Genomic DNA, 26924 nt, shown 5'->3' with positions numbered 1-26924 from the left:
CCGAAAAAGAAAGAAAGAAAGAGAGAAAATGGCGACATCGTGTGGCATAGATTGTCACTTTCGAGGGCCTGGGTGGCAGAGATCATGATGTAAGGGTAAAACATCTGGTGACGCAACCAGGAAATGCTCCAAAGACTCGACTGTCCCATTTAACAACAGTTGACGTGGCCTTCAAAGGTCTCTCTGAAGGACTCGCCTTCGAAGACCACAAAGGCCGGGTCCTTCGAAGGATGCAGACGCTGAATTGAGACACAACAACAGTGTGCATGTTTGTTGTTTGTCTAATTGTCAAACATCTTCCTGTGATTTTATGTTGATTATGAGCCACTTCTGACCTCCTGCTGAAGGTTTCATTCATAGGCATTATCACAGAATGTTCTTTAAGAAAGCTCGTCTAATGTTAGGACCAACACCACTGACACTGTTCTTCATTTAGTCATTTAGAAGCACAGGAAGGTGCTTTAGTGTTGGTATGCACAATAAACCTGTACAGATGCATGTTTTGTGGTGTGGTCTCTGTTTGTAGTGATGTTTCTGTTACAATCTTACATTTACAATTGACACCAGGTTGTGTTACAACATACCCTGGTGGTGTGGTGGGTAGTAACAATGGCACTTATTGCATTTGACATCAAATAATGAATTCTGTGATATAGTTGGAGAAGTAAACAACTTGTTATTTTTAGTAGACAAGTGAGGGAATTTTGTGTCAACATTTGAGTGCCCTACCACAAACATTCTGCAAGTTACAGGAGCTGACAAATACAAAATAAACAGTGTAACTGAACCTTTTCTTAATGTTGTTTTTTCCTGGTGTTCAAAATATTCTTATATTCTGATTTTATTTGTGTTTTCAAGTGAAATGATGAATAATAAAAGCCTCCACCGCTGCTGGTGGAATACATAGACACAGCTGTGTTAACATCTGTTTGTACTTTGGGGTGTAATGACGTCACAGTGTCTTTCACTACTCGAACCTCTCTGAAACCGAAAGCGATTTATTTCCGCCATTTTCTGTACATTAACTGCACGCTGCTGTTACACGGTGAGTGTTTTTATATCAGAGGGCTCAGATGAGAAGCAGCTCTGGCCTCTGTGGTTCTGATGTGGTTCTGATGTGGTTTTGATGTGGTCTCGCCTGTTGCTGCTCTGCTTTCTCTGTTTGATCAAAAGCGGATCAAAGTTTCATCAGGAGTGAAACCCGCGGACTGACTCACTGACTGTGACGTCACACTGACGGAACCGATGCTGGTTCTCACTTTTATGGATTTTAAATCACTCGACTTGTTTGTTTCTTCTGGATCTTTTTGTTGGTGTGTGTTTCTGCTGTGAACAGACGATCAGGTGTGTGTCTTCACCGCAGGTGAGAGCGCGTGCATGTTCTAAAAGACTTCCGGTGACAGTTTCTCATATAAAGGCGCTTTTAAAAGGTAATCGAAGGCTTTATTAATGTTGATTAGTAATATACTAATGATCTATAGATGTAGCCCGTGAGCAGTGTCGGAGGTAACGCGTTACAAAGTGACAAAAGTAACGCGTGACAGTGGCACATTTCTTTTAGCGGTAATGGAGTAATATAACTATATATTTCAGTACTATAGTACTACAGTTATGTCACGTAACGCGTTACAATCCGCGTTACCGACCGAAGAAGTGATGCGTCGGTTGTCTTTTTTTAAAAACCCGTCCGACACCAACAGAACCACATTAGTAAAGGCTGTGTGTTCGGTTCAGCCTCTGTGGGACTGAAATGAGCCTCATGATGAAGTCTGAGCGCACCTTGAATCACAGTCTTCCTCTCTCACAGCTACAACACCACCACAGACTGCACATCTAACAAACTAAATGATAACAAATAAAAGATTTCACAGCTCCTATAATGTCTGCAGGATAAATGTTTCAGGCGATGAGAAACGACTAGTTTGACATTTACCTGGGTAACTCGTTATCGTGATTGTTGCTGTCCTGTGTTTTTCAGCTTTGAACGAACTCAGTTGCCTTTAAATATCGAGATGGTTTTGCAGCACTGCTTAAATATTTTCTCAAGGTTAATCATGTTCTCAGTAAATCATCTAACATGTTCATCATCACGACAACTGTGCCTTACTTAATGGAAAGTTTATTAAGATACCTGCTTTTGGTAACTTTAATTTGGCTCATTGTTCAGTTTCCCTTCAGTAGTTGAGAACGTTGCACACACGTGTTCAGCAAAGAGAAGTTGTGCTGCAAGACCGTCATGTTAAAGATCAATTATGTGTTGCATGTGGATACAGATGACTGCTGATCTCATCTCCATTCTCTCACAACTTCTTAAAAGTTGTTACATTAAATAAGTGAGTGCCTCTGTAGTTTATCAGGAAACAACTTAACAACTTATTAATACATAATTGTATTATAACTGCACAGAGAACTGTTTCTTTATGACTTATATAATAATATTTTTTAAATGTGAGTGACCTTTTAACACATCCTGAGTTTATTATAAAGGTGAATCTTTGAGCCTCATCACTGACTTTACTTCCACTTAAAGGGGCAGTTTGTAGAATTGTATTCCCCTGTGAATAAATCACAGTTTTGACATTATGGTGTTTATGTGTTGTGTTGCATAGATATATACTGATGTTAGCATGCTAACCAGCTAGCCCCACCAGACTAACACTCCCCTGATCCGAACCGCAAGCTGCACAGCTAACTGAGCTAACTGGTTAGAAGTGACATAATGCAGAAACAAGTGATGGAGACAGAGACACCGTTCACCCTGTTACAAGACACTGTGCCATCAACATGACTTTAAAAGTGTTATTTTATGTTCATAAAGTTTCATGATGTCGCTTAAAACTGCAGACTTGATGTCATTTTTGACATTTGAAACCACCAGACTGCTCCTTTATAAATGACCTACTAACGTTTATCACTTTAGATGTGATGACTCTTCAGAGTGAATCTCAATGTTTGCAGCCTTTTCTTTTATTGACACTAATCGGGAACTCACTTCTGCCTCTTCCAGCTGTTCAGTGAGCAGACATGTTGGTCTCACAGCTCCTCCTGCAGACTCTGAAAAAGCTTTGCAAAGATGACTTTGAAACATTCAAGTTCTACCTCTCCGATAACATTTTGGACGGCTGCGACCCGATTCTGCCAGCTGATCTGGAGAATGCAACCCAAGTGCAAACTGTCAGAAAGATGATAGACACCTACGGAGAAGACTCGGCTGTGAAAGTCACTCTTAAGATTCTGAAGGAGATGAACTGCAACGGCCCTAAACAGGAGTTGGAGAGCAGATACGCAGGTGCTGTATGAGGCGAGGACTGACTTGTTCTTTTTCTCAAAGTTTCTCGCTGTTCCTCACAGCTCAGCTGCAGTGGATGTTCTGAGATAAAGCAACTGAAATCAGTCACTTTTATGTTTGTTTGTTTTGTTGACATGTCTCTGTACTAATTCTCTGCATCTGTATCTTTGCATCTGCAGCGGGAAAACCAGCTACACCCGCCCCCTCCTCCTCCTCCTCAGCTGCAGCAGCTCCTGCAGCGATGACAGCTCAGCATGGAGCTATGATCTCTGGCCCAAACATCGACAGTGGGCCAGTTTATCTTTACTAATTTGGAACCACCCTGCTGATACAGCTGGCTAAACAATGGCTGACAGGGGCGGGGATGGTTGTAACACCTTATAAGAAAATGTTACAACCATCCCTGAATCACAATTCACATATTTTCTCTATTCTACTCCTTTTTATTTCAGTTTGCCAAGAAAGTGGTTGAGGAAAATGAATAATGGGGTGTCTGCACATGTACTTAAAGTTCCATCAAATGAAGTGAGGCACATTAAAACAGTGAGACTTCGTCTGCCATGTGACACTGAGCAGGTAGTGCAAGAATCAAAACCTCAGAGAACAAGGTTAGATCATCATCATCATCATCATCATCGTCATCAAGCAGCCAAACAGCCTTTGATGCACAGCAAATTTCAAACCCAAAGAAAAGTGTGAATTGTAAGTTAAAGGCCCACGAAAATCTGCACCCCTGGAAAACCTCCATCCATCTGTCACCACTGTGACTCTGATCCCTCTGATTAGATGGATGACACACACAGATACACACTCAGGTTCATGTTTTATCATTTAAGACAAAGACATGCTGTGTCTGAATTCAGGGTCTGCATCCTTCAGAGGAGTGTTTGAAGGCCAATTACATCACAACACCGCGCGAAGGCTGTCTCAATTGGAAGGCTCCTCCAAATGCAGCCCTCTTTGCGCACCCGAAAAAGAAGAAAGAAAGAAAGAAAGAAAGAGAGAAAATGGCGACATCGTGTGGCATAGATTGTCACTTTCGAGGGCCTGGGCGGCAGAGATCATGATGTAAGGGTAAAACATCTGGTGACGCAACCAGGAAATGCTCCAAAGACTAGACTGTCCCATTTAACAACAGCTGACGTGGCCTTCGAAGGTCTCTCTGAAGGACTCGCCTTCGAAGACCACAAAGGCCGGGTCCTTCGAAGGATGCAGATGCTGAATTGAGACACAACAACAGTGTGCATGTTTGTTGTTTTTCTAATTGGCAAACATCTTCCTGTGATTTTATGTGGATTATGAGCCACTTCTGACCTCCTGCTGAAGGTTTCATTCATAGGCATTATCACAGAATGTTCTTTAAGAAAGCTCGTCTAACGTTAGGACCAACACCACTGACACTGTTCTTCATTTAGTCATTTAGAAGCACAGGAAGGTGCTTTAGCGCACAATAAACCTGTACAGATGCATGTTTTGTGGTGTGGTCTCTGTTTGTAGTGATGTTTCTGATACAATCTTACATTTACAATTGACCCCAGGTTGTGTTACAACATACCCTGCAGTGTGGTGGGTTGTAACAATGGCACTCGTTGCATTTGACATCAAATAATGAATTCTGTGATATAATTGGAGAAGTAAACAACATGGACAACAGTGGACAAACAAGGGTACTTTGTGTCAACATTTGAGTGCCCTACCACGAACAATCTGCAAGTTACAGGAGCTGACAAATACAAAATAAATAGTGTAACGGAACCTTTTCTTAATGTTGTGTTTTCCTGGTGTTCAAAATATTCTTATATTCTGATTTTATTTGTGTTTTCAAGTGAAATGATGAATACTAAAAGCCTCCACCGCTGCTGGTGGAATACATAGACACAGCTGTGTTAACATCTGTTTGTTATTTGGGGTCTAATGACGTCACAGTGTCTTTCACTACTCGAACCTCTCTGAAAGCGAAAGCGATTTATTTCCGCCATTTTCTGTACATTAACTGCACGCTGCTGTTACACGGTGAGTGTTTTTATATCAGAGTGCTCAGATGAGAAGCAGCTCTGGCCTCTGTGGTTCTCATGTGGTTCTGATGTGGTTTTGATGTGGTTCCGCCTGTTGCTGCTCTGCTTTCTCTGTTTGATCAAAAGCGTGTCAAAGTTTCATCATGAATAAAAACCCGCGGACTGACTGACTGTGACGTCACACTGACGGAACCGGTGCTGGTTCTCACTTTTATGGATTTTAAATCACTCGACTTGTTTGTTTCTTCTGGATCTTTTTGTTGGTGTGTGTTTCTGCTGTGAACAGACGATCAGGTGTGTGTCTTCACCGCAGGTGAGAGCGCGTGCATGTTCTAAAAGACTTCCGGTGACAGTTTCTCATATAAAGGCGCTTTTAAAAGGTAATCGAAGGCTTTATTAATGTTGATTAGTAATATACTAATGATCTATAGATGTAGCCCGTGAGCAGTGTCGGAGGTAACGCGTTACAAAGTGACAAAAGTAACGCGTGACAGTGACACATTTCATTTAGCAGTAACGGAGTATTATAACTCGTTATATTTCAGTACTATAGTACTACAGTTATGTCACGTAACGCGTTACAATCCGCGCTACCGACCGAAGAACCCGTCCGACACCAACAGAACCACATTAGTAAAGGCTGTGTGTTCGGTTCAGCCTCTGTGGGACTGAAATGAGCCTCATGATGAAGTCTGAGCGCACCTTGAGTCACAGTCTTCCTCTCTCACAGCTACTACACCACCACACACTGCACATCTAACAAACTAAATGATAACAAATACAAGATTTCACAGCTCCTATAATGTCTGCAGGATAAATGTTTCAGGCGATGAGAAACGACTAGTTTGACATTTACCTGGGTAACTCGTTATCGTGATTGTTGCTGTCCTGTGTATTTCAGCTTTGAACGAACTCAGTTGCCTTAAATATCGAGATGGTTTTGCAGCACTGCTTAAATATTTTCTCAAGGTTAATCATGTTCTCAGTAAATCATCTAACATGTTCATCATCACGACAACTGTGCCTTACTTAATGGAAAATTTATTAAGATACCTGCTTTTGGTAACTTTAATTTGGCTCATTATTCAGTTTCCCTTCAGTAGTTGAGAACGTTGCACACACGTGTTCAGCAAAGAGAAGTTGTGCTGTAAGACCGTCATGTTAAAGATCAATTATGTGTTGTATGTGGATACAGATTACTGCTGATCTCATCTCCATTCTCTCACAACTTCATAAAAGTTGTTACATTAAATAAGTGAGTGCCTCTGTAGTTTATCAGGAAACAACTTAACAACTTATTAATACATAATTGTATTATAACTGCACAGAGAACTGTTTCTTTATGACTTATATAATAATATTTTTTAAATGTGAGTGACCTTTTAACACATCCTGAGTTTATTATAAAGGTGAACCTTTGAGCCTCATCACTTTATTTACTTCCACTTAAAGGGGAAGTTTGTAGAATTGTATTCACCTGTGAATAAATCACAGTTTTGACATTATGGTGTTTATGTGTTGTGTTGCATAGATATATACTGATGTTAGCATGCTAACCAGCTAGCCCCACCAGACCACCAGCACTCCCCTGATCCTCAAGCTCCCAGTCCGAACCGCAAGCTGCACAGCTAACTGAGCTAACTGAGCTAACTGGTTAGAAGTGACATCGTGCAGAAACAAGTGATGGAGACAGAGACACCGTTCACCCTGTTACAAGACACTGTGCCATCAACATGACTTTAAAACTGTTATTTTATGTTGATAAAGTTTCATGATGTCGCTTAAAACTGCAGACTTGATGTCGTTTTTGACATTTGAAACCACCAGACTGATCCTTTATAAATGACCTACTAACGTTTATCACTTTAGATGTGATGACTCTTCAGAGTGAATCTCAATGTTTGCAGCCTTTTCTTTTATTGACACTAATCTGGAACTCACTTCTGCCTCTTCCAGCTGTTCAGTGAGCAGACATGTTGGTCTCACAGCTCCTCCTTCAGACTCTGAAAAAGCTTTGCAAAGATGACTTTGAAACATTCAAGTTCTACCTCTCCGATAACGTTTTGGACGGCTGCGACCCGATTCTGCCAGCTGATCTGGAGAATGCAACCCAAGTGCAAACTGTCAGAAAGATGATTGACACCTACGGAGAAGACTCGGCTGTGAAAGTCACTCTTAAGATTCTGAAGGAGATGAACTGCAACGGCCCTAAACAGGAGTTGGAGAGCAGATACGCAGGTGCTGTATGAGGCGAGGACTGACTTGTTCTTTTTCTCAAAGTTTCTCGCTGTTCCTCACAGCTCAGCTGCAGTGGATGTTCTGAGATAAAGCAACCAAAATCAGTCACTTTTATGTTTGTTTGTTTTGTTGACATGTCTCTGTACTAATTCTCTGCATCTGTATCTTTGCATCTGCAGCGGGAAAACCAGCTACACCCGCCCCCTCCTCCTCCTCCTCAGCTGTAGCAGCTCCTGCAGCGATGACAGCTCAGCACGGAGCTATGATCTCTGGCCCAAACATCGACAGTGGGCCAGTTTATCTTTACTAATTTGGAACCACCGTGCAGATACAGCTCGCTAAACAATGGCTGACAGGGGCGGGGATGGTTGTAACACCTTATAAGAAAATGTTACAACCATCCCTGAATCACAATTCACATATTTTCTCTATCCTGCTCCTTTTTATTTCAGTTTGCCAAGACAGTGGGTGAGGAAAATGAATAATGGGGTGTCTGCACATGTACTTAAAGTTCCATCAGATAAAGTGAGGCACATTAAAACAGTGAGACTTCGTCTGCCATGAGACACTGAGCAGGTAGTGCAAGAATCAAAACCTCAGAGAACAATGTTTGATCATCATCATCATCATCATCATCATCATCAAGCAGCCAAACAGTCTTTGATGCTCAGCAAATTTCAAACCCAAAGAAAAGTGTGAATTGTAAGTTAAAGGCCCACGAAAATCTGCACCCCTGGAAAACCTCCATCCATCTGTCACCACTGTGACTCTGATCCCTCTGATTAGATGGATGACACACACAGATACACACTCAGGTTCATGTTTTATCATTTAAGACAGACACTTGCTGTGTCTGAATTCAGGGTCTGCATCCTTCAGAGGAGCGTTTGAAGGCCAATTACATCACAACACCGCGCAAAGGCTGTCCTAATTCTTAGGCTCATCCAAATGCGGCCCTCTTTGCGCACCCGAAAAAGAAAGAAAGAAAGAGAGAAAATGGCGACATCGTGTGGCATAGATTGTCACTTTCGAGGGCCTGGGCGGCAGAGATCATGATGTAAGGGTAAAACATCTGGTGACGCAACCAGGAAATGCTCCAAAGACTCGACTGTCCCATTTAACAACAGTTGACGTGGCCTTCAAAGGTCTCTCTGAAGGACTCGCCTTCGAAGACCACAAAGGCCGGGTCCTTCAAAGGATGCAGACGCTGAATTGAGACACAACAACAGTGTGCATGTTTGTTGTTTTTCTAATTGTCAAACATCTTCCTGTGATTTTATGTGGATTATGAGCCACTTCTGACCTCCTGCTGAAGGTTTCATTCATAGGCATTATCACAAAATGTTCTTTGAGAAAGCTCGTCTAACGTTAGGACCAACACCACTGACACTGTTCTTCATTTAGTCATTTAGAAGCACAGGAAGGTGCTTTAGTGTTGGTATGCACAATAAACCTGTACAGATGCATGTTTTGTGGTGTGGTCTCTGTTTTTAGTGATGTTTCTGATACAATCTTACATTTACAATTGACCCCAGGTTGTGTTACAACATACCCTGGTAGTGTGGTGGGTTGTAACAATGGCACTCGTTGCATTTGACATCAAATAATGAATTCTGTGATATAGTTGGAGAAGTAAACAACATTGTTATTTTTTAGTGGACAAGTGAGGGAACTTTGTGTCAACATTTGAGTGCCCGACCACAAACATTCTGCAAGTTACAGGAGCTGACAGATACAAAATAAATAGTGTAACTGAACCTTTTCTTAATGTTGTGTTTTCCTGGTGTTCAAAATATTCTTATATTCTGATTTTATTTGTGTTTTCAAGTGAAATGATGAATACTAAAAGCCTCCACCGCTGCTGGTGGAATACATAGACACAGCTGTGTCAACATCTGTTTGTAATTTGGGGTCTAATGACGTCACAGTGTCTTTCACTACTCGAACCTCTCTGAAACCGAAAGCGATTTATTTCCGCCATTTTCTTTATATTAACTGCACGCTGCTGTTACACGGTGAGTGTTTTTATATCAGAGGGCTCAGATGAGAAGCAGCTCTGGCCTCTGTGGTTCTGTTGTGGTTCTGATGTGGTTCTGCTGTGGTTTTGATGTGGTTCCGCCTGTAGCTGCTCTACTTTCTCTGTTTGATCAAAAGCGAGTCAAAGTTTCATCAGGAGTGAAACCCGCGGACTGACTGACTGACTGTGATGTCACACTGACGGAACCGGTGCTGGTTCTCACTTTTATTGATTTTAAATCACTCGACTTGTTTGTTTCTTCTGGATCTTTTTGTTGGTGTGTGTTTCTGCTGTGAACAGACGATCAGGTGTGTGTCTTCACCGCAGGTGAGAGCGCGTGCATGTTCTAAAAGACTTCCGGTGACAGTTTCTCATATAAAGGCGCTTTTAAAAGGTAATCAATGGCTTTATTAATGTTGATTAGTCATATACTAATGATCTATAGATGTAGCCTGTGAGCAGTGTCGGAGGTAACGCGTTACAAAGTGACAAAAGTAACGCGTGACAGTGACACATTTCTTTTAGCGGTAATGGAGTAATATAACTCGTTATATTTCAGTACTATAGTACTACAGTTATGTCACGTAACGCGTTACAATCCGCGCTACCGACCGAAGAACCCGTCCGACACCAACAGGACCACATAAGTAAAGGCTGTGTGTTCGGTTCAGCCTCTGTGGGACTGAAATGAGCCTCATGATGAAGTCTGAGCGCACCTTGAATCACAGTCTTCCTCTCACAGCTACAACACCACCACAGACTGCACATCTAACAAACTAAATGATAACAAATACAAGATTTCACAGCTCCTATAATGTCTGCAGGATAAATGTTTCAGGCGATGAGAAACGACTAGTTTGACATTTACCTGGGTAACTCGTTATCGTGACCTGAGACCACATATTGTCTTAGATGTTGGATGTTGTGACATGTTGTCTCTTCCTGCCTTTAAAGGCTGCATTCCCGTAAAGTGATGCAACTTCTCAACTTGTTCTCCTTGTTATACTTTCCGGATCCACTTAGTCATTACATCACTGAATAGGACTAGAATGATGTGAAATTATAATGTTGAAGATGATGAATGGTAGTTATAAATCAGCTATTGGCTTTGATTGTGTTTGTTTTTTGCGTGTGATTGTTGCTGTCCTGTGTTTTTCAGCTTTGTACGAACTCAGTTGCCTTAAATATCGAGATGGTTTTGCAGCACTGCTTAAAATGTTTTCTCAAGGTTAATCATGTTCTCAGTAAATCATCTAACATGTTCATCATCACGACAGCTGTGCCTTACTTAATGGAAAGTTTATTAAGATACCTGCTTTTGGTGACTTTAATTTGGCTCATTATTCAGTTTCCCTTCAGTAGTTGAGAACGTTGCACACACGTGTTCAGCAAAGAGAAGTTGTGCTGCAAGACCGTCATGTTAAAGATCAATTATGTGTTTTATGTGGATACAGATTACTGCTGATCTCATCTCCATTCTCTCACAACTTCATAAAAGTTGTTACATTAAATAAGTGAGTGCCTTTGTAGTTTATCAGGAAACAACTTAACACCTTATTAATACATGATTGTATTATAACTGCACAGAGAACTGTTTCTTTATGACTTATATATCATATTTTTTAAATGTGAGTGACCTTTTAACACATCCTGAGTTTATTATAAAGGTGAACCTTTGAGCCTCATCACTGACTTTACTTCCACTTAACTGAGCTAATTGGCTAGAGTGACATCGTGCAGAAACAAATGATGGAGACAGTAGCTGTTTTTAGACAGAGCACCAAGCCGCCAATTTGCCCGTACTTTTGGCGGCTCGGTCCGCGGTTTTAGACAGAGGGCGGCAAATTGGAGGTCTGTTTTTGCCTGCCAATTTTCCGCCTCGGAGGGTACACTTATTTCCACATTGCCTGCTATCTAAAAACGAGGCGACAATGTGCCGGCCTCTGCGTGAGGTGGGCAAAGGTGTCGATGACCTGCACTGTTGTGCGACCCACAGCCGGGAAGTTTTAAAACCAGGAAACAGCTGATCACAGCAGTCAGTCCATCACCCGCGGACATTAAGATGAACAACTGGACAGCTGCTGGGATCCAGGAGATGCTAGCGTCTCCTCGGTCTCTGTAGCTGTTTGGTTGTTTTAGCTTGTTGTTGTGTCGGCAGGCTAAGACCGGTCGCTACTTTCAAATTAAAAGCCCCCCGCTAAGAACCCAGTTCTAAACTCCAATGGGGTGCAATGTAAAGCTCTTATTTTGAAGACAAATTCGTTGTCACCGTTCACAGCCCAACTTCGAGCTTCACGTCACGTCACATGTTTACGCCTACCTCAGAGGCGGCTTTTAGAAAAGGAGGAATATTACGCCTCCGTTTTAGAAAGACAGGCCGGCACATTGCCGCCCTTACCTTGGAGCAAATGTGCCGCCTTTTCTATCTAAAAAGGGCTAGAGACACCGTTCACCCTGCTACAAGACACTGTGCCATCAACATGACTTTAAAACTGTTATTTTAAGTTCATAAAGTTTCATGATGTTGCTTAAAACTGCAGACTTGATGTCGTTTTTGACATTTGAAACCACCAGACTGCTCCTTTATAAATGACCTACTAACGTTTATCACTTTAGATCTGATGAATCTCAATTTTTGCAGCCTTTTCTTTTATTGTCACTAATCTGGAACTCACTTCTGCCTCTTCCAGCTGTTCACTGAGCAGACATGTCGGTCTCACAGCTCCTCGTTCAGACTCTGAAAAAGCTTCGCAAAGATGACTTTGAAACATTCAAGTTCTACCTCTCCGATAACATTTTGGATGGCTGCGACCCGATTCTGCCAGCTGATCTGGAGAATGCAACCCAAGTGCAAACTGTCAGAAATATGATAGACAGCTACGGAGAAGACTCGGCTGTGAAAGTCACTCTTACGATTCTTAAGGACATGAACTGCAACGGCCCTAAACAGGAGTTGGAGAGCAGATACGCAGGTGCTGTATGAGGCGAGGACTGACTTGTTCTTTTTCTCAAAGTTTCTCACTGTTCCTCACAGCTCAGCTGCAGTGGATGTTCTGAGATAAAGCAACCAAAATCAGTCACTTTTATGTTTGTTTGTTTCTCTTTACTAATTCTCTGCATCTGTATCTTTGCATCTGCAGCGGGAAAACCAGCTACACCTGCCCCCTCCTCCTCCTCCTCCTCCTCCTCCTCCTCAGCTGCAGCACCTCCTGCAGCTCCTTCTGCTCCTGCAGCGATGACAGCTCAGCATGGAGCTATGATCTTCGCCCCAAACATCGTCGGTGGCACAATGGGAGCCATGAATGTCACCATCAACAAATAAACTCCTGTAACACAACCAGACAACTTAACCTGCAGTCCTCCAGCTACAGACGTGCTATTTGGCACAACATCTGCCGGCCAATCACAAGCAAATGTTTTCTCACTGTCTAATCAATTCTAAACAGGTGCAATGACAAGTTTAAGTGTTTATTAATGTTTCGTTTTTATAGTTTCCCTGATCTTGCATGTGAATTTGCATGTCTGTGAGAAGAAGTGTGCAGATTTTACAGCCAAAATATACAATTTCAGGTAACAAAGTAATTTATTGGACCAAGTCTATATTTTGATTAGTACTGATATACTGCTGACATTTGAATTAGGTAACTTAAAGTTTTAGTTTAAAGCGTAGGTTCTTACATAAAATTGTGAGCCATTTAATCTTTGCTAATTTGGAACCACCGTGCAGATACAGCTCGCTAAACAATGGCTGACAGGGGCGGGGATGGTTGTAACACCTTGTAAGAAAATGTTAAAACCATCCCTGAATCACAATTCACATATTTTCTCTATCCTGCTCCTTTTTATTTCAGTATGCCAAGACAGTGGGTGAGGAAAACTAATAGTGGGGTGTCTGCACATGTACTTAAAGTTCCATCAGATGAAGTGAGGCACATTAAAACAGTGAGACTTCGTCTGCCATGTGACACTGAGCAGGTAGTGCAAGAAATCAAAACCTCAGAGAACAATGTTAGATCATCATCATCATCATCATCATCGTCATCAAGCAGCCAAACAGTCTTTGATGTACAGCAAATTCTAAACCCAAAGAAAAGTGTAAATTGTAAGTTAAAGGCCCACGAAAATCTGCACATCAGGAAAACCTCCATCCATCTGTCACCACTGTGACTCTGATCCCTCTGATTAGATGGATGACACACACAGATACACACTCAGGTTCATGTTTTATCATTTAAGACAAAGACATGCTGTGTCTGAATTCAGGGTCTGCATCCTTCAGAGGAGCGTGTGAAGGCCAATTACATCACAACACCACATGAAGGCTGTCCTAATTCGAAGGCTCCTCCAAATGCAGCCCAAAAATGCGGCCCTCTTTGTGCGCCCAAAAAAGAAGAAAGAAAGAGAAAATGGCGACATCATGTGGCATAGATCATCACTTTCGTGGGCCTGGGCGGCAGAAATCACAACATCTGGTGACGCAACCAGGAAATGCTCCAAAGACTCGACTGCCACATTTAACAACAGTTGACGTGGCCTTCAAAGGTCTCTCTGAAGGACTCACCTTCAAAGACCACAAAGGCCGGGTCCTTCGAAGGATGCAGACCCTGAATTGAGACACAGCAACAGTGTTCATGTTTGTTGTTTTACTAATTGTCAAACATCTTCCTGTGATTTTTACGTGGATTATGAGCCACTTCTGACCTCCTGCTGAAGGTTTCATTCATAGGCATTATCACAAAATGTTCTTTAACCTCTTAATGAACGCCCCTCTTTTAAGGTTCTTTTTCCAAAATGACATACCAAAATTAAAAGCATGACAGCTCCCACATAGTTTGAGACTCAGGGATGTGCCTGGTACCATTGGAAAGGTAACACCCTCAAGGTTTTTCTAGAAGTGTAGGTGTGATTCTATGATATACTGACACAGAGTTACAGAGGTTGGAAGACAGGTTTTGGTTTCCGTCGAAAAAACAACGGTGTTTCTTAAGGGGTTAAGAAAGCTCGTCTAACGTTAGGACCAACACCACTGACACTGTTCTTCATTGAGTCATTTAGAAGCACAGGAAGATGCTTTAGTGCACAATAAACCTGTACAGATGCATGTTTTGTGGTGTGGTCTCAGTTTTTAGTGATGTTTCTGTTACAATCTTACATTTGCAATTGACCCCAGGTTGTGTTACAACATACCCTGGTAGTGTGGGGGGTTGTAACAATGGCACTACTTGCATTGGACATCAAATAATGAATTCTGTGAAATAAATGGAGACGTTAACAACATTGTTATTTTTAGTAGACAAGTGAGGGAACTTTGTGTCAACATTTGAGTGCCCGACCACAAACAATCTGCAAGTTATAGGAGCTGACATATACAAAATAAATAGTGTAATAGAACCTTTTCTTCTTTTATTTTCTTGTGTTTTCCTGGTGTTCAAAATATTCTTTTATTCTGATTTTATTTGTGTTTTCAAGTGAAATAAAAAATGCTAAAAGCCTCCACCGCTGCTGGTGGATGACTTCACAGTATCTTTCACCACTCCAACCTCTCTGAAACTGAAAGCAATTTATTTCCGCCATTTCTGCACGCTGCTGTCACGCGGAGAGTCTTTTTTTTATATCAGAGGGCTCAGATGAGAAGCAGCTCTGGCCTCTGTGGTTCTGCTGTGGTTCTGATGTGGTTTTTGATGTGGTTCCGCCTGTTGCTGCTCTGCTTCCTCTGTTTGATCAAATGATTCAGCACATTAGCCTCGGTGGTTTTTCCGCTCGCTCTTGAGTCTTGGATAGCATCTCTTAGAATAGTTTGCAGCTAGCTAACCAGTCAACCAGTCAGCTAAACAGTCATGTCTCCTCCACTAAGCTCATGCATCTTTCCTGGATGCCACAGTGTGCAGGGTGACGGCGCTGTTTGCTTATTTAAGTTTCCTAAAGACGACAATGTAAGGAAACGGTTATGAGACTTATGAGACTCAGCTTTATAACAATGTTGTATTAAGTAAGTGAGTGCCTTTTTAATGTATCATGAAACCACTTAACAACTTAGTAATATATAATTGTATTATAACTGCACATAGAACTGTTTCTACGACTTATATAATTATATTTTTAAATGTGAGTGACCTTTTAACACTTTCTGAATAGTTTATTATAAAGGTGAAACTTTGAGCCTCATTACTGACTTTACCTCCACTTAAAGGGGCAGTTTGTTGAACTTTAGTCACTTAAATCACAGTTTTGACATTATGATGTTTATCCACGGACGTGCACAGGTACGGGCTATTGTTTGCCCTTTGTACCAGAGCTGCCCCTCTGGAGAGAGTGCCTTTTTTTCCCTTTGCTGTCCATACTTGGTAAAGTAGAAGTGTTAAAACGAATTAAATCTCCATATAATTCAAACTTTTTTTCTGTAATCAAAAAGTTATTTTATTTTGACAACGTCAGTGATGCCCTCTGCCCCTCGTCACGTGACTTTAATCTGACACTGTGGGTGCACAATTCAGTTTATAGGTGTACGAGATAGGGGTGGGAAATACTGCAAATATTGTTATCGATCCAATACCAAGTAATTACAGTGCCAGTATTGCCAATACCGATACTGACACTTTTTCTTTGAAAATTACTGATCATTGAATGATTTTGTACTTTTGCCTTTATTGACTTAATCATGACTATGATAATAATAATAAAACACAGGACAAAGATTTTAGCCAATAAGAAAATTATGTTTAACATCATTAAATATATAACCTATCTGCATGAAGCCTAAATAGGAATACTAATGTTCCTTCAACAGCTGAAAAAGGGTTATTATACTCTGCCATATTCATACTTCAGGTATGAGGTAGGCTATATATCTAAATATAAGCATATATTTTTGAGTTCCAGTAAAACAATTAAGATTTATTTCAACTGTCTGAATATATAATAATAGTTTAAGCACTCTGCTAATATTACATCATTGACTACCAGTTACACTAACAACATTAATTAAAGCTGGAAATAACTTTCACTTCTAGAAATTGCTACCTGGATATTGTTGAGGTATTTGTTGAAAGGCCTCTGACAGTGACTGCTGTCTCTGTGCCAGGCATCTGGCTCGGGTTTGGGGAGCTCCCTCCTCCTCCTCCTCCTCCTCCCTCCGTTTGCTTTGCAGCTGAACATTTACTTTTGGGTGTGCTGCTTTTAAATGCACATACAAGTTTACCACATAAACGTATTGCTTTCCTGCACACGTCACAGGTAGCATTTTATCTGTCTGAAACTGTGAAATAACTCCAAACAGCACTCCTCTTCCTCTCCGCCAACATTAAGGGTCGCTTGTCGGTCTCTGCTCTGGAAGACAGCAAAGGAGGGTAGGGGGAGGGGCACAGTGAACTTGAGTGAGCGGGAGAGTGTGAGAGGTGGAGAGGAGCGCTGCAGATGCTACGCTCACAAACTCTGAAGAAAAACGAGTGATTTGCTGAACTTATAGAAGAGAAACTACAAGAAAACTATCGATCTCATCACGCTAGTATTGATCTGACACCAGTACTCACCTTGGTATTGATACTATCGATATTTGGATCGATCTGCCCACCCCTAGTACGAGAGGGAAGTTTTGTCAGTCAGGTGAGTTTTAAAAGTTATGGAGATCACAAATGCTCTGTGAATAGTACAAAAAATTGTCAACCTGGCCTTGAATAATGTGCAGTTGTTAACGTTTGCCTCACCTCACCTAACATTGCCTTTTATTAGCGTTAGCCTTTATGCTAGTAACATGAACCAAAGGAAGCTAATAACATCGGGAGCCTGATGATGTTTTGTGCCCCCAACGAAGACTTCAAGGCAGCGCAGGGTGTCCTCACTAAGGTAGAAATGTGTGTGTGTGTGTGTGTGTGTGTGTGTGTGTGTGTGTGTGTGTGTGTGTGTGTCAGTGTGTGGGGGCGGAGAGTCCCTTCCATGCAGCGCTGCCTTGAAGTCTGCGTTTGGGGCACAAAACACCATGGAGCTACCGGGAGACACGGTAGTGGATTCTCACTTGGTTCCGTCCCAATCCCGTGACAGAATAAAAACAATGAATCTGCTCTATTGGATGTGATGTGATATAGTATATTCAGTGTTGGAGAGTCGTGAACTACATATAGGCTATTTAATCTACTAGATTGAATACATTTTGCAGTTATTTCAAAACTGACGAGACAACAGGACCCTTTTTATTTCGTAATTTAGACTTTCATTGTTTAAATTTGTTATTTATTACCAAATGTTATTTAATTTTCAGGTATTTTTATTTTATTTATGTTTGAACTGTGAGGAAAGAAATTGCACTTATAGTTTAATTGCAATTAACTGGCAATTTCATTTGCTATGACTTTATATCATATGTTCACTGTCAATTTGTCAGTAGTTTGAACATTTTTTTCTAAGTGACTTACCTTATCCTACATAATTTATTTAATGTCAAGTAGGCCTATCTTATCAGAGGCATTTTCTTTAAGTTACAAACACTGCACTATACAGTATACAGTATACAGTATGTGCTACGCATAGTATGGTGAATGTATAAATATGTTCTGTAGGGGGCTAACCCTGAAAGCACCTGTCCGTGTGGTGCCCCTTTTCCAGGTTAGAGCAGTAGCCCCTCCAAATGTCTGTGCACGTCCCTGTGTTTGTGTATTGTGTTGCAGAGATATCTACTGATGTTAGCATGCTAACCAGCTAGCCCCACCAGACCAGTCAGAGTCCAAAGCTCCTGTGCTAGTGGTGCTTACACCAACACTCCCCTGATCCTCAAGCTGCCGGTCCGAACCGCAAGCTGCACAGCTAACTGAGCTAACCGAGCTAACTGACTAGAAGTGACAGAGTGCAGAAACAAGTGAAGGAGACAGAGACACCGTTCACCCTGATACAACCATAGACAGACGCTGGACTGTACATCGACGCCGCCATATTGGAGGAGGCAGCTCCGCCCCGTGAACTAATACAAGTCAATGGAGTGAACTTTATAAAACGCCTTCTACAAAGTGCTTTAAGTTAATGTCTCTCATTCACACACATACGAATATATTTGGGAAACAGATGGAACCAAAAACAACGTCTGTAACGCTCTCTGATGATCATAAACAAAGAAAATAATCAAAGTCAAGAATATGCAGAAAAATAGTAGTAGAATTAATAATAATAATAATAATGATAATGATAATAATAATTATAAAAAGATATGGTGCATATTTATAATTGTAGCCTACTGCGACTTTTTTTTTTTTTTTTTAACCATGAAATGTTATTTTATACATTACCATATTTTATAATATTCTGTCATGGAGTATATCACGGGGCGGCTGTAGCTTGGAGGGTAGAGCAGGTCGGCTAGTGGTCGGAAGGTCGCTGGTTCAAATCCCATCTCCAGGCTTAGCTGTGCTGTATGTGGAAGTGTCCTTAAGCGAGATACTGAACCCCAAATTGCTCCTGATGTGCAGTTGGCACCTTGCATGGCAGCTTCTTCCATCAGCTGCGATGAGCTGGCGACTTGTCCAGGGTGTATCCTGCCCTCGCCCAGAGAGGCTCCAGCAAACCCCCTCGACCCCATAAAAGGGATAAAGCGGTTACAGACAATGGATGGATGGATGGAGTATATCACTTCACTGCTAAAATAAAAGAAAGTAGGCTCACTGCCAGTTGCAGCTTCTTATCTTTGCAGTCTTTATTAATTTGTATCCATGATTGTGCTTAGATTATCATAAGTCACTGTCTTTATAAAAACGACGTTGGTGCTTTTTATTCCCACAGACGTCACATTTACATTTCAGGATCTGGTTATTATTTACAGATTCAAAAGTTAACTGTCATGTATCATCACAGCAACAGCGTTACATACATTGGCAGCTGTAAACCCTCGTGAAAACATTATAGTAGTCCATCCTGTGGTTTGGTGCCGACCTGTATACTGAACGCATAAGCAGTAGTTAACGTTTATAATCATCATATATAAATATATTTGTACGTGTGTGAATGTGTAAATGAGAGGCATTAACTTATAGCACTTTGTAGAAGGAGCTTTGTAAAGTTGACTCCATTGATTTGCATCAGTTCCAAAGTGGATCTGCCACATCCAATAAGGCATCGACGTATCGCAGCACTGGGCCAACCCGCTCAATGAGGCGTCTGTGTATATATGTCAGTGGTTACAAGACACTGTAAGATCAACATGACTTTAAAAGTGATAAAGCATTATTTTATCTGTTATCTGTTACTTTAAGTTCAAAAAGTTTCATAATGTTGCTTAAAACTGCAGACTTGATGTCTTATTTGACATTAGAAACCACCGACTGATCCTTTATAAATGACCTACTAACGTTTATAACTTTAGCTGTGAGGACTCTTTAGAGTGAATCTCAGCATTTATAGCCTTTTCTTTTATTGGCATTAATCTGGGACCTAATTCTGCCTCTTCCAGCTGTTCAGTGAGCAGACATGTTGGTCTCACAGCTCCTCCTTGGGACTCTGGAAAAGCTTCGCCAAGATGACTTTGAAACACTCAAGTTCTACCTCTCGGAGAACGTTTTGGACGGCTGCAACCCAATTCCGCAGTCTCATTTGGAGAATGCATCTCGAGTGCAAACAGCCAGAAAGATGATAGACACCTACGGAGAAGACTTGGCTGTGAAAGTCACTGTTAAGATTCTTAAGGACATGAACTGCAACGGCCCTAAACAGGAGTTGGAGAGCAGATACGCAGGTGCTGTATGAGACGAGGACTGACATGTTCTTTTTCTCAAAGTTTCTCGCTGTTCCTCACAGCTCAGCTGCAGTGGATGTTCTGAGATAAAGCAACCAAAATCAGTCACTTTTAAGTTTGTTTGTTTCTCTATACTAATTATCTACATCTGTATCTTTGCATCTGCAGCGGGAAAACCAGCTACACCTGCCCCCTCCTCCTCCTCCTCCTCCTCCTCCTCTGCTGCAGCACCTCCTTCTGCTCCTGGAGTGGTGATAGCTCAGGACAGATCTGTGATCATCGCCCCGAATGGCACAATGGGAGCCTTGAATATAACCATCAACAAATAAACTCCTGAAACACAACCAGACGTGACAACTTAACCTGCAGTCCTCCAGCTACAGACGTTCTATTAGAAACAACATCTGCAATTAATATTATCACTTCTTATATTTTAGAAACACTGAGTTTAGTATATTAACAGGACTTGTGTCTGCTTAAAACTACATTATAGTTATTTATAAACATGTGTTATATTTTGAAGTCAGCTCATTTCGGTATGAAATAATTGTATGACGATGAATTTACAATACTTAACGTCACAGTTTCTTGTTGACTGGGCTTCATTCCCATGTGATGCTGTTTTTAAGTCTCTTGAGCACGTTCAGGTCTAATAATGTCCATCACCTCCACAGCGGTGACGGCAGGTCGAGCAGAATATACATTTTTAAAATCAAATATCCATCTTTTCACTGGAGATTTTAAACTCAGTACCATCAGCAGATTGTTACAGAATATGTAAGCTTAAAATGTGCCTGACAAGTTTTCTTAATAAACAATAACAAAACACATAGTGTCGTCCTGTGCTGTCTGAACCTGCTGTAGAGAGGACTGCAGAGCAGACACGTGTCATTATTTCTTGTTTTGTTGCCTTCGCTTTGTGATGCTTTTTAAACTAGTTACTTAACAAGTAGAGCTCTGGATTAAAGGTTTTGTTGTGTGGAATAATAATCTGTAAGACTGTTTTATATACAGTAGATAGACAATAACAGTCCTGTCAGAAATTAATAGAAGCAACACGGAAATAATCAGCAGAGCAGTGATCAGAGACCTTCAGAAGGAGTTTGGCTCTCCTGAACAGCTACTGGAGGCTGCGATGGCATCAGACAATTTATCTTTTGATGAAGCTGTCGTGAAGTATCTGAAGATCTGTCTGGATCCTCAACAGTCCAGAACGTTCTGCAGTTCCCAGGTTCTTCTCCAGGGTGGGACGAGCTCTTACCAAACACTTCAGGTGCTGTTGTGAGACTAAATGACCACCTCAAACTTTTTCACCACCCACCGCCTCTTTTTAACTTTCTGACTCCCTGGGTTACGGTTTCCTCCGAGTCACTGCCATTCACCCAAACATTGCAGTAGTAACGTTTGTCACACAGTGGTGAGGTTTTGTCTCGTCTGGGTTTTTGTCTTGTGAATTTCCTGTTTTATTTTGAAAGTCTAACTCCCCTCTCGATTCAGGTCACTTGCCCTTCCTCATGTGTCCCTGGTCGGACGTCATCCCTGATGCCTGATTGTTTCCACCTGTTCCCCTCTCCCTCATGTGTTAATTAGTCTGCGTCTTCCTTTGTCTTGTGCCAGAGTGTTTGTGTTCATCCTGCATCTCCAGCCCTTTTCTCAAGCCACGACTACGCCCAGTTACTGTGTTTGTAATTCTGTTTTCTTGATCCTCTTAAGTGAGTGACTTTTTGTTTGTGATCTTTTTCAGTAAAGTGAAGTTTAAGTTTTTTCCTCTTTTGTTTGCCTCTGGTGGAGTGCCTCTTTTTGTTTCTTTACTTTCATAGATATTGATAGAGTAGTTTTGTTTATAGCCTTTGTCTTCCTCCTCTTTGGAGCGAATTTTTGTTGTAAGTTCTTTATTGCCTGAGTGCCAGAGTAGTTTAGTTTTTTGCTATTTTATTTTTCCTCCACAGTGAGCGACTTTTTTTTTCTGTTTTTTTTTTCCTTTTCTTTGGAGGTCTTTTTGCCTCAGTCTGTTTTGTGATTTGTTTCATGTTCCTTGCTTAGCAGTTTAGAGATTGTGGTTTATAGCCTATTTCTTTAAGTCACATTGCTTAAAAGAGTTCAAGTAAATTTCAAGTTATTTTTTGCAATTAAACTTGATTGAATTGCTTTAATTCTGCGTCTGAGTCCTGTCTTCCGCCCTAGCCTGACAACGTTAAAGAAATGCTAACCAGGCCGTGCAGGTGGTGCATCATGGGAAGCTGCGATGACTTCAAGAACCAGACAACTTTTCTTCAAGATGAATGTCGTTAATGGATAGAAGCTTTTTTTTTTCTTATTGTGAAACAGTCTGAAATGTGTCAGGACCCTACAGCTTTAAACATATTGTTTTCATACAAAAATATTAATCTGTTAAAAAAAAAAAAAAACTCTGGTCTGACCTTTTGAGAGGGCTTTTTAGGGAAGAATATGATTTAATTTCCACAGAGAGAAATGGTGTCAGAGGCCTCACTGTGGTCAGCATACGCGCTTTGTCCTGCATAAAGACGTGAGTTTTCACAGCAAAACTGTAACACTCAGCTCTTTGGTCAGTCTTGTTTTTGAAATGGGAAGATGAACTTATTCTTGTCATCATGAGGTAGAAACTACAAGCAGACACAATGCTGAGGCTGCTGCATTCTCTGCAGATTCACTTCTGGAGCCGATACTGTAAGACATCTCCTGAGATATTCAAGAAAACCATTCTGACTTTTGGTGAAACTGGATGAAATCAAAGATGTGATATAATATCTGTGTTTGTTCAGTGATGATTTGTGCATGTTAACGTTCATCCTGCAGATCAATATTTAATTTTTATTTTGTGATTTTAATATGTTAATGTTTTGAAAAACAATGTTTTCTAACACACTAAGCAGGAATAAAAGTGTTGTACTGTGAAATTGACGTGTCGCATGCATGTCAGAACATCCCGAGCGCAAACAGCCAGAGTGATGATAGAAAGCAGCGGAGAAGAGTCGGCCGTGGAAGTCACTGTTAAGATTCTGAGGAAGATGAAATTACACGGCCGTATATAGAAGTTGGGGAGAAGAGTCGAAGGTGCTGTATGAGACGAGGACTGACTTGTTCTTTTTCTCAGCGTTTCTCACTGTTCCTCACAGCTCAGCTGCAGTGGATGTTCCGAGATAAAACAACCAAAATCAGTCACTTTCCAGTTTGTTTATTTTGTTGACGTGTCTCCATACTAATTGTCTGCATCTGCAGAGGAAGAATCACCTCCACCTTCCCCCTGATCCTCCTGCTGAGACGCAGCACCTCCTGCTGCTCCTGCAGCGATGACAGCTCAGCACAGATGTGTGATCATCGCCCTGAACATTGCTGGTGGCACAACTGGACCCTGGAATATAACCATCAACAATTCACTAACACAGACCACGCCAAATACTGATATGAATTTAGAAAGGTTTATTAGACAGTATGAATTTGGTAGGATCGACGATGTGTAAGAAAAATGGATTGAGGGTTCGAGGAGAGGGTTTTAAGGTTCATTAATATTATATCTGATATTTTAGAAACACCTAGTTTAGTATATTGACATAAGTTAAGAGTTATGCTGGCAAATACAATAATTAACACTTGTGTCTGCTTAAAGTTACATTATAGTGAATTATAAACCATCTATCATATTTTAAAGTCAGCTCATTTTAGTATGAAAGAATTGTTTGACGGTGAATTGACGATATTTGACATCACAGTTTCTTGTTGACTGGGCCTCATTCACATGTGATGCTGGTTTTAAGTCTCTTGAGCACGTTTCAAGTCTAATAATGTTCACGACCACCACAACGGTGACGGCAGGTCGAGCAGAATATACATTTTAAAATCAAATGTCCATATTTTCACTGGAGATTTTAGATCATGTGGCCTCAGCAGATTGTTACAGAATATGTAAGCCTAAAATGTGCCTGACAAGTTTTCTTAATCAACAACAACAAAACTCACAGTGTCGTCCTGTGCTGTCTGAACCTGCTGTAGAGGGTAAATGTTTGTGTACTCAGGATACATGTAGCACTCTGACTGCAGAGCAGACACGTGTCATTATTTCTTGTTTTGTTGCCTTCGCTTTGTGGTGCTTTTTAAATTAGTTGCTTGACAAGGAGAGCTCCGGATTAAAGGTTTTGTTTTGTGGAATAATAATCTGTAAGACTGTTTTATATACAGTAGATAGACAATAACAGCCCTGTCAGAAAGAAATAGAAGCGACACAGAAATAATCAACAGAGCAGAGATCAGAGACCTGCAGAAAGAGTTTGGCTCTCCCGAACAGCTACTGGAGGCTGCGATGGCATCAGACAATTTATCTTTTGATGAAGCTGTCGTGACGTATCTGAAGATCCGTCTGGATCCTCAACAGTCCAGAACGCTCTGCAGTTCCCAGGTTCTTCTCCTGGGTGGGATGAGCTCTTACCAAACACTTCAGGAGCTGTTGTGAGACTAAATGACCACCTCAAACTTTTTTCACCACCTCTTTTTTTTAGTTTTCTGACTCCCTGAGTTAGTACCGTTTCTTCCGAGTCACATCGGTTCACCCACACATAACAGTAGTAACGTTAAAGAAATGCTAACCAGGCCATGCACATGGTGCATCATGGGAAGCTGCAATGACTTCAAGAATCAGAAATCTTCTTTTCTTCAAGATGAATGCTGTTAATGGACAGAAGCTTTTTTCTGATTGTGAAACAGTCTGAAATGTGTCAGGACCCTACAGCTTTAAACATTGTTTTCATACAAGAATATTAATCTGTTTAACTTCTAACTGAAAAACTCTGGTCTGACTTTTGAGAGGGCTTTTAGGGGAAGAACATGATTTAATTTCCACATAGAGAAACAGTCTCAGAGGCCTCACTGTGGTCAGCGTATGTGCTTTGTCTTGCGTGAAGACGTGAGTTTTCCCAGCAAAACTATAACACTCTGTTCTTTGGTCAGTCTTGTTTTTGTAACAGGAAGTTCATTTTATTCTTGTCGTCCTTGGGTTAGAAAATAAAAGCAGACACAACGCTGAGGCTGCTGCATTCTCGACAGATTCACTTCTGGAGCCGATACGGTAAGACATCTCCTGAGATATTCAAGAAAACTGTCCTGACTTTTGGGGAAACTGGGTGAAATCAAAGCTGTGATATAATATCTGTTCAGTGATGTTTAGTGCGTGTTAACTTTCATCCTGCAGATCAATATTCAATTAGTTTTCTTTTGTGATTTGAATAATGAAAATTTTTAAAAACATTTTTTTCTAAGACACCAAGCTGGAATAAAACTGAAGTTCACGTGTTTCATACATGTTAGAACAACTTCTCCATTAATTTGGTGATCGTTGGCTTCCTTGTTGAGAGTAGAGATACGGACAGGAGACATAAAGAGGAAGGGATCGTGGGATAACGCTCGCATGTGAACGTTTTACTGACTGTAGTATCATGAAAAATTATGTTAACAAAGTATTGAAACATTACACCATGTTCTGCATAAATTATTCAGGTACAAATGAAAATATGGCCTCTCCCTTCCCTCAGGGCAGCAAAGAAATAAATCCTCCAAATCAGTTTTGTTACGAGTACAAAAAACTTGGTTGGGTAAAAAAAGTAAAGATTTCATGTTAAAATATTTCTTGGGTAATAGTGAGAGTCACCCGTACAAATAGTACTCAAGTAAAAGTCATAAAGTGTTTGATATGGAAGGTACTTAAGCATCAAAAGGAGAGTAAAGGAGGTCAAAACGTTTCATAATGTTGCTTAAAATGGCAGACTTGATGTTACATTTGACACTATAAAAGCACTAAACTGACCCTTTATAATTGACCTACTAACATTTATAACGTGAATCTCAATGTTATTGACACTAATATGGAACCTAATTCTGCCTCTTCCAGCTGTTCAGTGAGCAGACATGTTGGTCCTAAAGCTCCTCATTGAGACTCTGGAAAGGCTTCGCGAAGCTGACTTTGAAAAACTAAAGTCAGAACCTCTCTGAGAACTCTGAGGACGACTGCATACCAATTCCGCCGGCTCGTCTGGAGAAAGCATCCCGAGCGGAAACAGCCAGAGTGATGATTGAAAGCTACGGAGAAGAGTTCGCTGTGGAAGTCACTGTTGATATTCTGAAGAAGATGAACCTCAACAGACATGCAGACACGTTGAAGAGAAAATACGAAGGTGTTGACTTGTTCTTTTTCTCAACATTTCTTACCTGTTTGTTTTTTTTTTATGTCTCCATACTAATTGTCTGCATCTGTATCTTTGTATCTGCAGCGAAAAGATCACCTCCACCTTCCCCCTGATCCTCCTGCTGAGATGCAGCACCTCCTGCTGCTCCTGCAGGGATGACAGCTCAGCACGGATCTGTGATCATCGCCCTGAACGTCACCAGTGGCACAACTGGACCCTGGAATATAACCATCAATAAATAAACTCCTGAAACACAACCAGACGAGACAACTTAACCTGCAGCCCTCCAGCTGTGGACGTTTAGTATATTGACATAAAAGTTCAGAGTTATGCTGACTAATACATTAATTAAAAATTGTGTCTGCTTAAAGTTACATTATGTAAGGGATAATGCCCGACGAGGTGTCCATAAACAGGAGTTAATGGACGACGCGGAGGCCTAAGAACCGTCGCTGCGCTT

General features: G+C 41.1%; 1 protein-coding gene and 1 long non-coding RNA gene across 6 annotated transcripts; both read left to right on the top strand.

The window, feature by feature from the left end:
• The first annotated feature begins 5230 nt into the window (after positions 1-5230).
• Positions 5231-21100, top strand: LOC115588768 (pyrin-like). 5 transcript variants are annotated; one of them, XM_030429542.1, is made up of 3 exons: positions 5231-5302; positions 12250-12531; positions 12700-15082. In XM_030429542.1, the coding sequence occupies exons 2-3, from the start codon at positions 12267-12269 to the stop codon at positions 12879-12881; spliced, it is 447 nt and encodes a 148-aa protein (XP_030285402.1). In that variant the 5' UTR covers positions 5231-5302; positions 12250-12266; the 3' UTR covers positions 12882-15082. The 5 variants fall into 5 exon arrangements, with proteins under 5 accessions (XP_030285402.1, XP_030285410.1, XP_030285436.1 ...); XM_030429550.1 differs by lacking the exon at positions 5231-5302 and adding an exon at positions 9502-9557; XM_030429576.1 differs by lacking the exons at positions 5231-5302; positions 12250-12531; positions 12700-15082 and adding exons at positions 9543-9557; positions 19989-20270; positions 20439-21100.
• Positions 21101-25305: 4205 nt separating this feature from the next.
• On the top strand, positions 25306-26724 carry LOC115569390 (uncharacterized). Its single transcript, XR_003981551.1, has 3 exons — positions 25306-25350; positions 26170-26452; positions 26549-26724. It is a non-coding gene; the product is annotated as an uncharacterized LOC115569390 (long non-coding RNA).
• The last annotated feature ends 200 nt before the right edge of the window (positions 26725-26924 follow it).

Source organism: Sparus aurata, chromosome 1, assembly GCF_900880675.1.
Source record: "Sparus aurata chromosome 1, fSpaAur1.1, whole genome shotgun sequence".
NCBI classification, from domain to species: Eukaryota; Metazoa; Chordata; class Actinopteri; order Spariformes; family Sparidae; genus Sparus; species Sparus aurata.
Note: the sequence above shows the minus strand (reverse complement) of the source record. Positions and strands in the feature narration are given on the sequence as shown.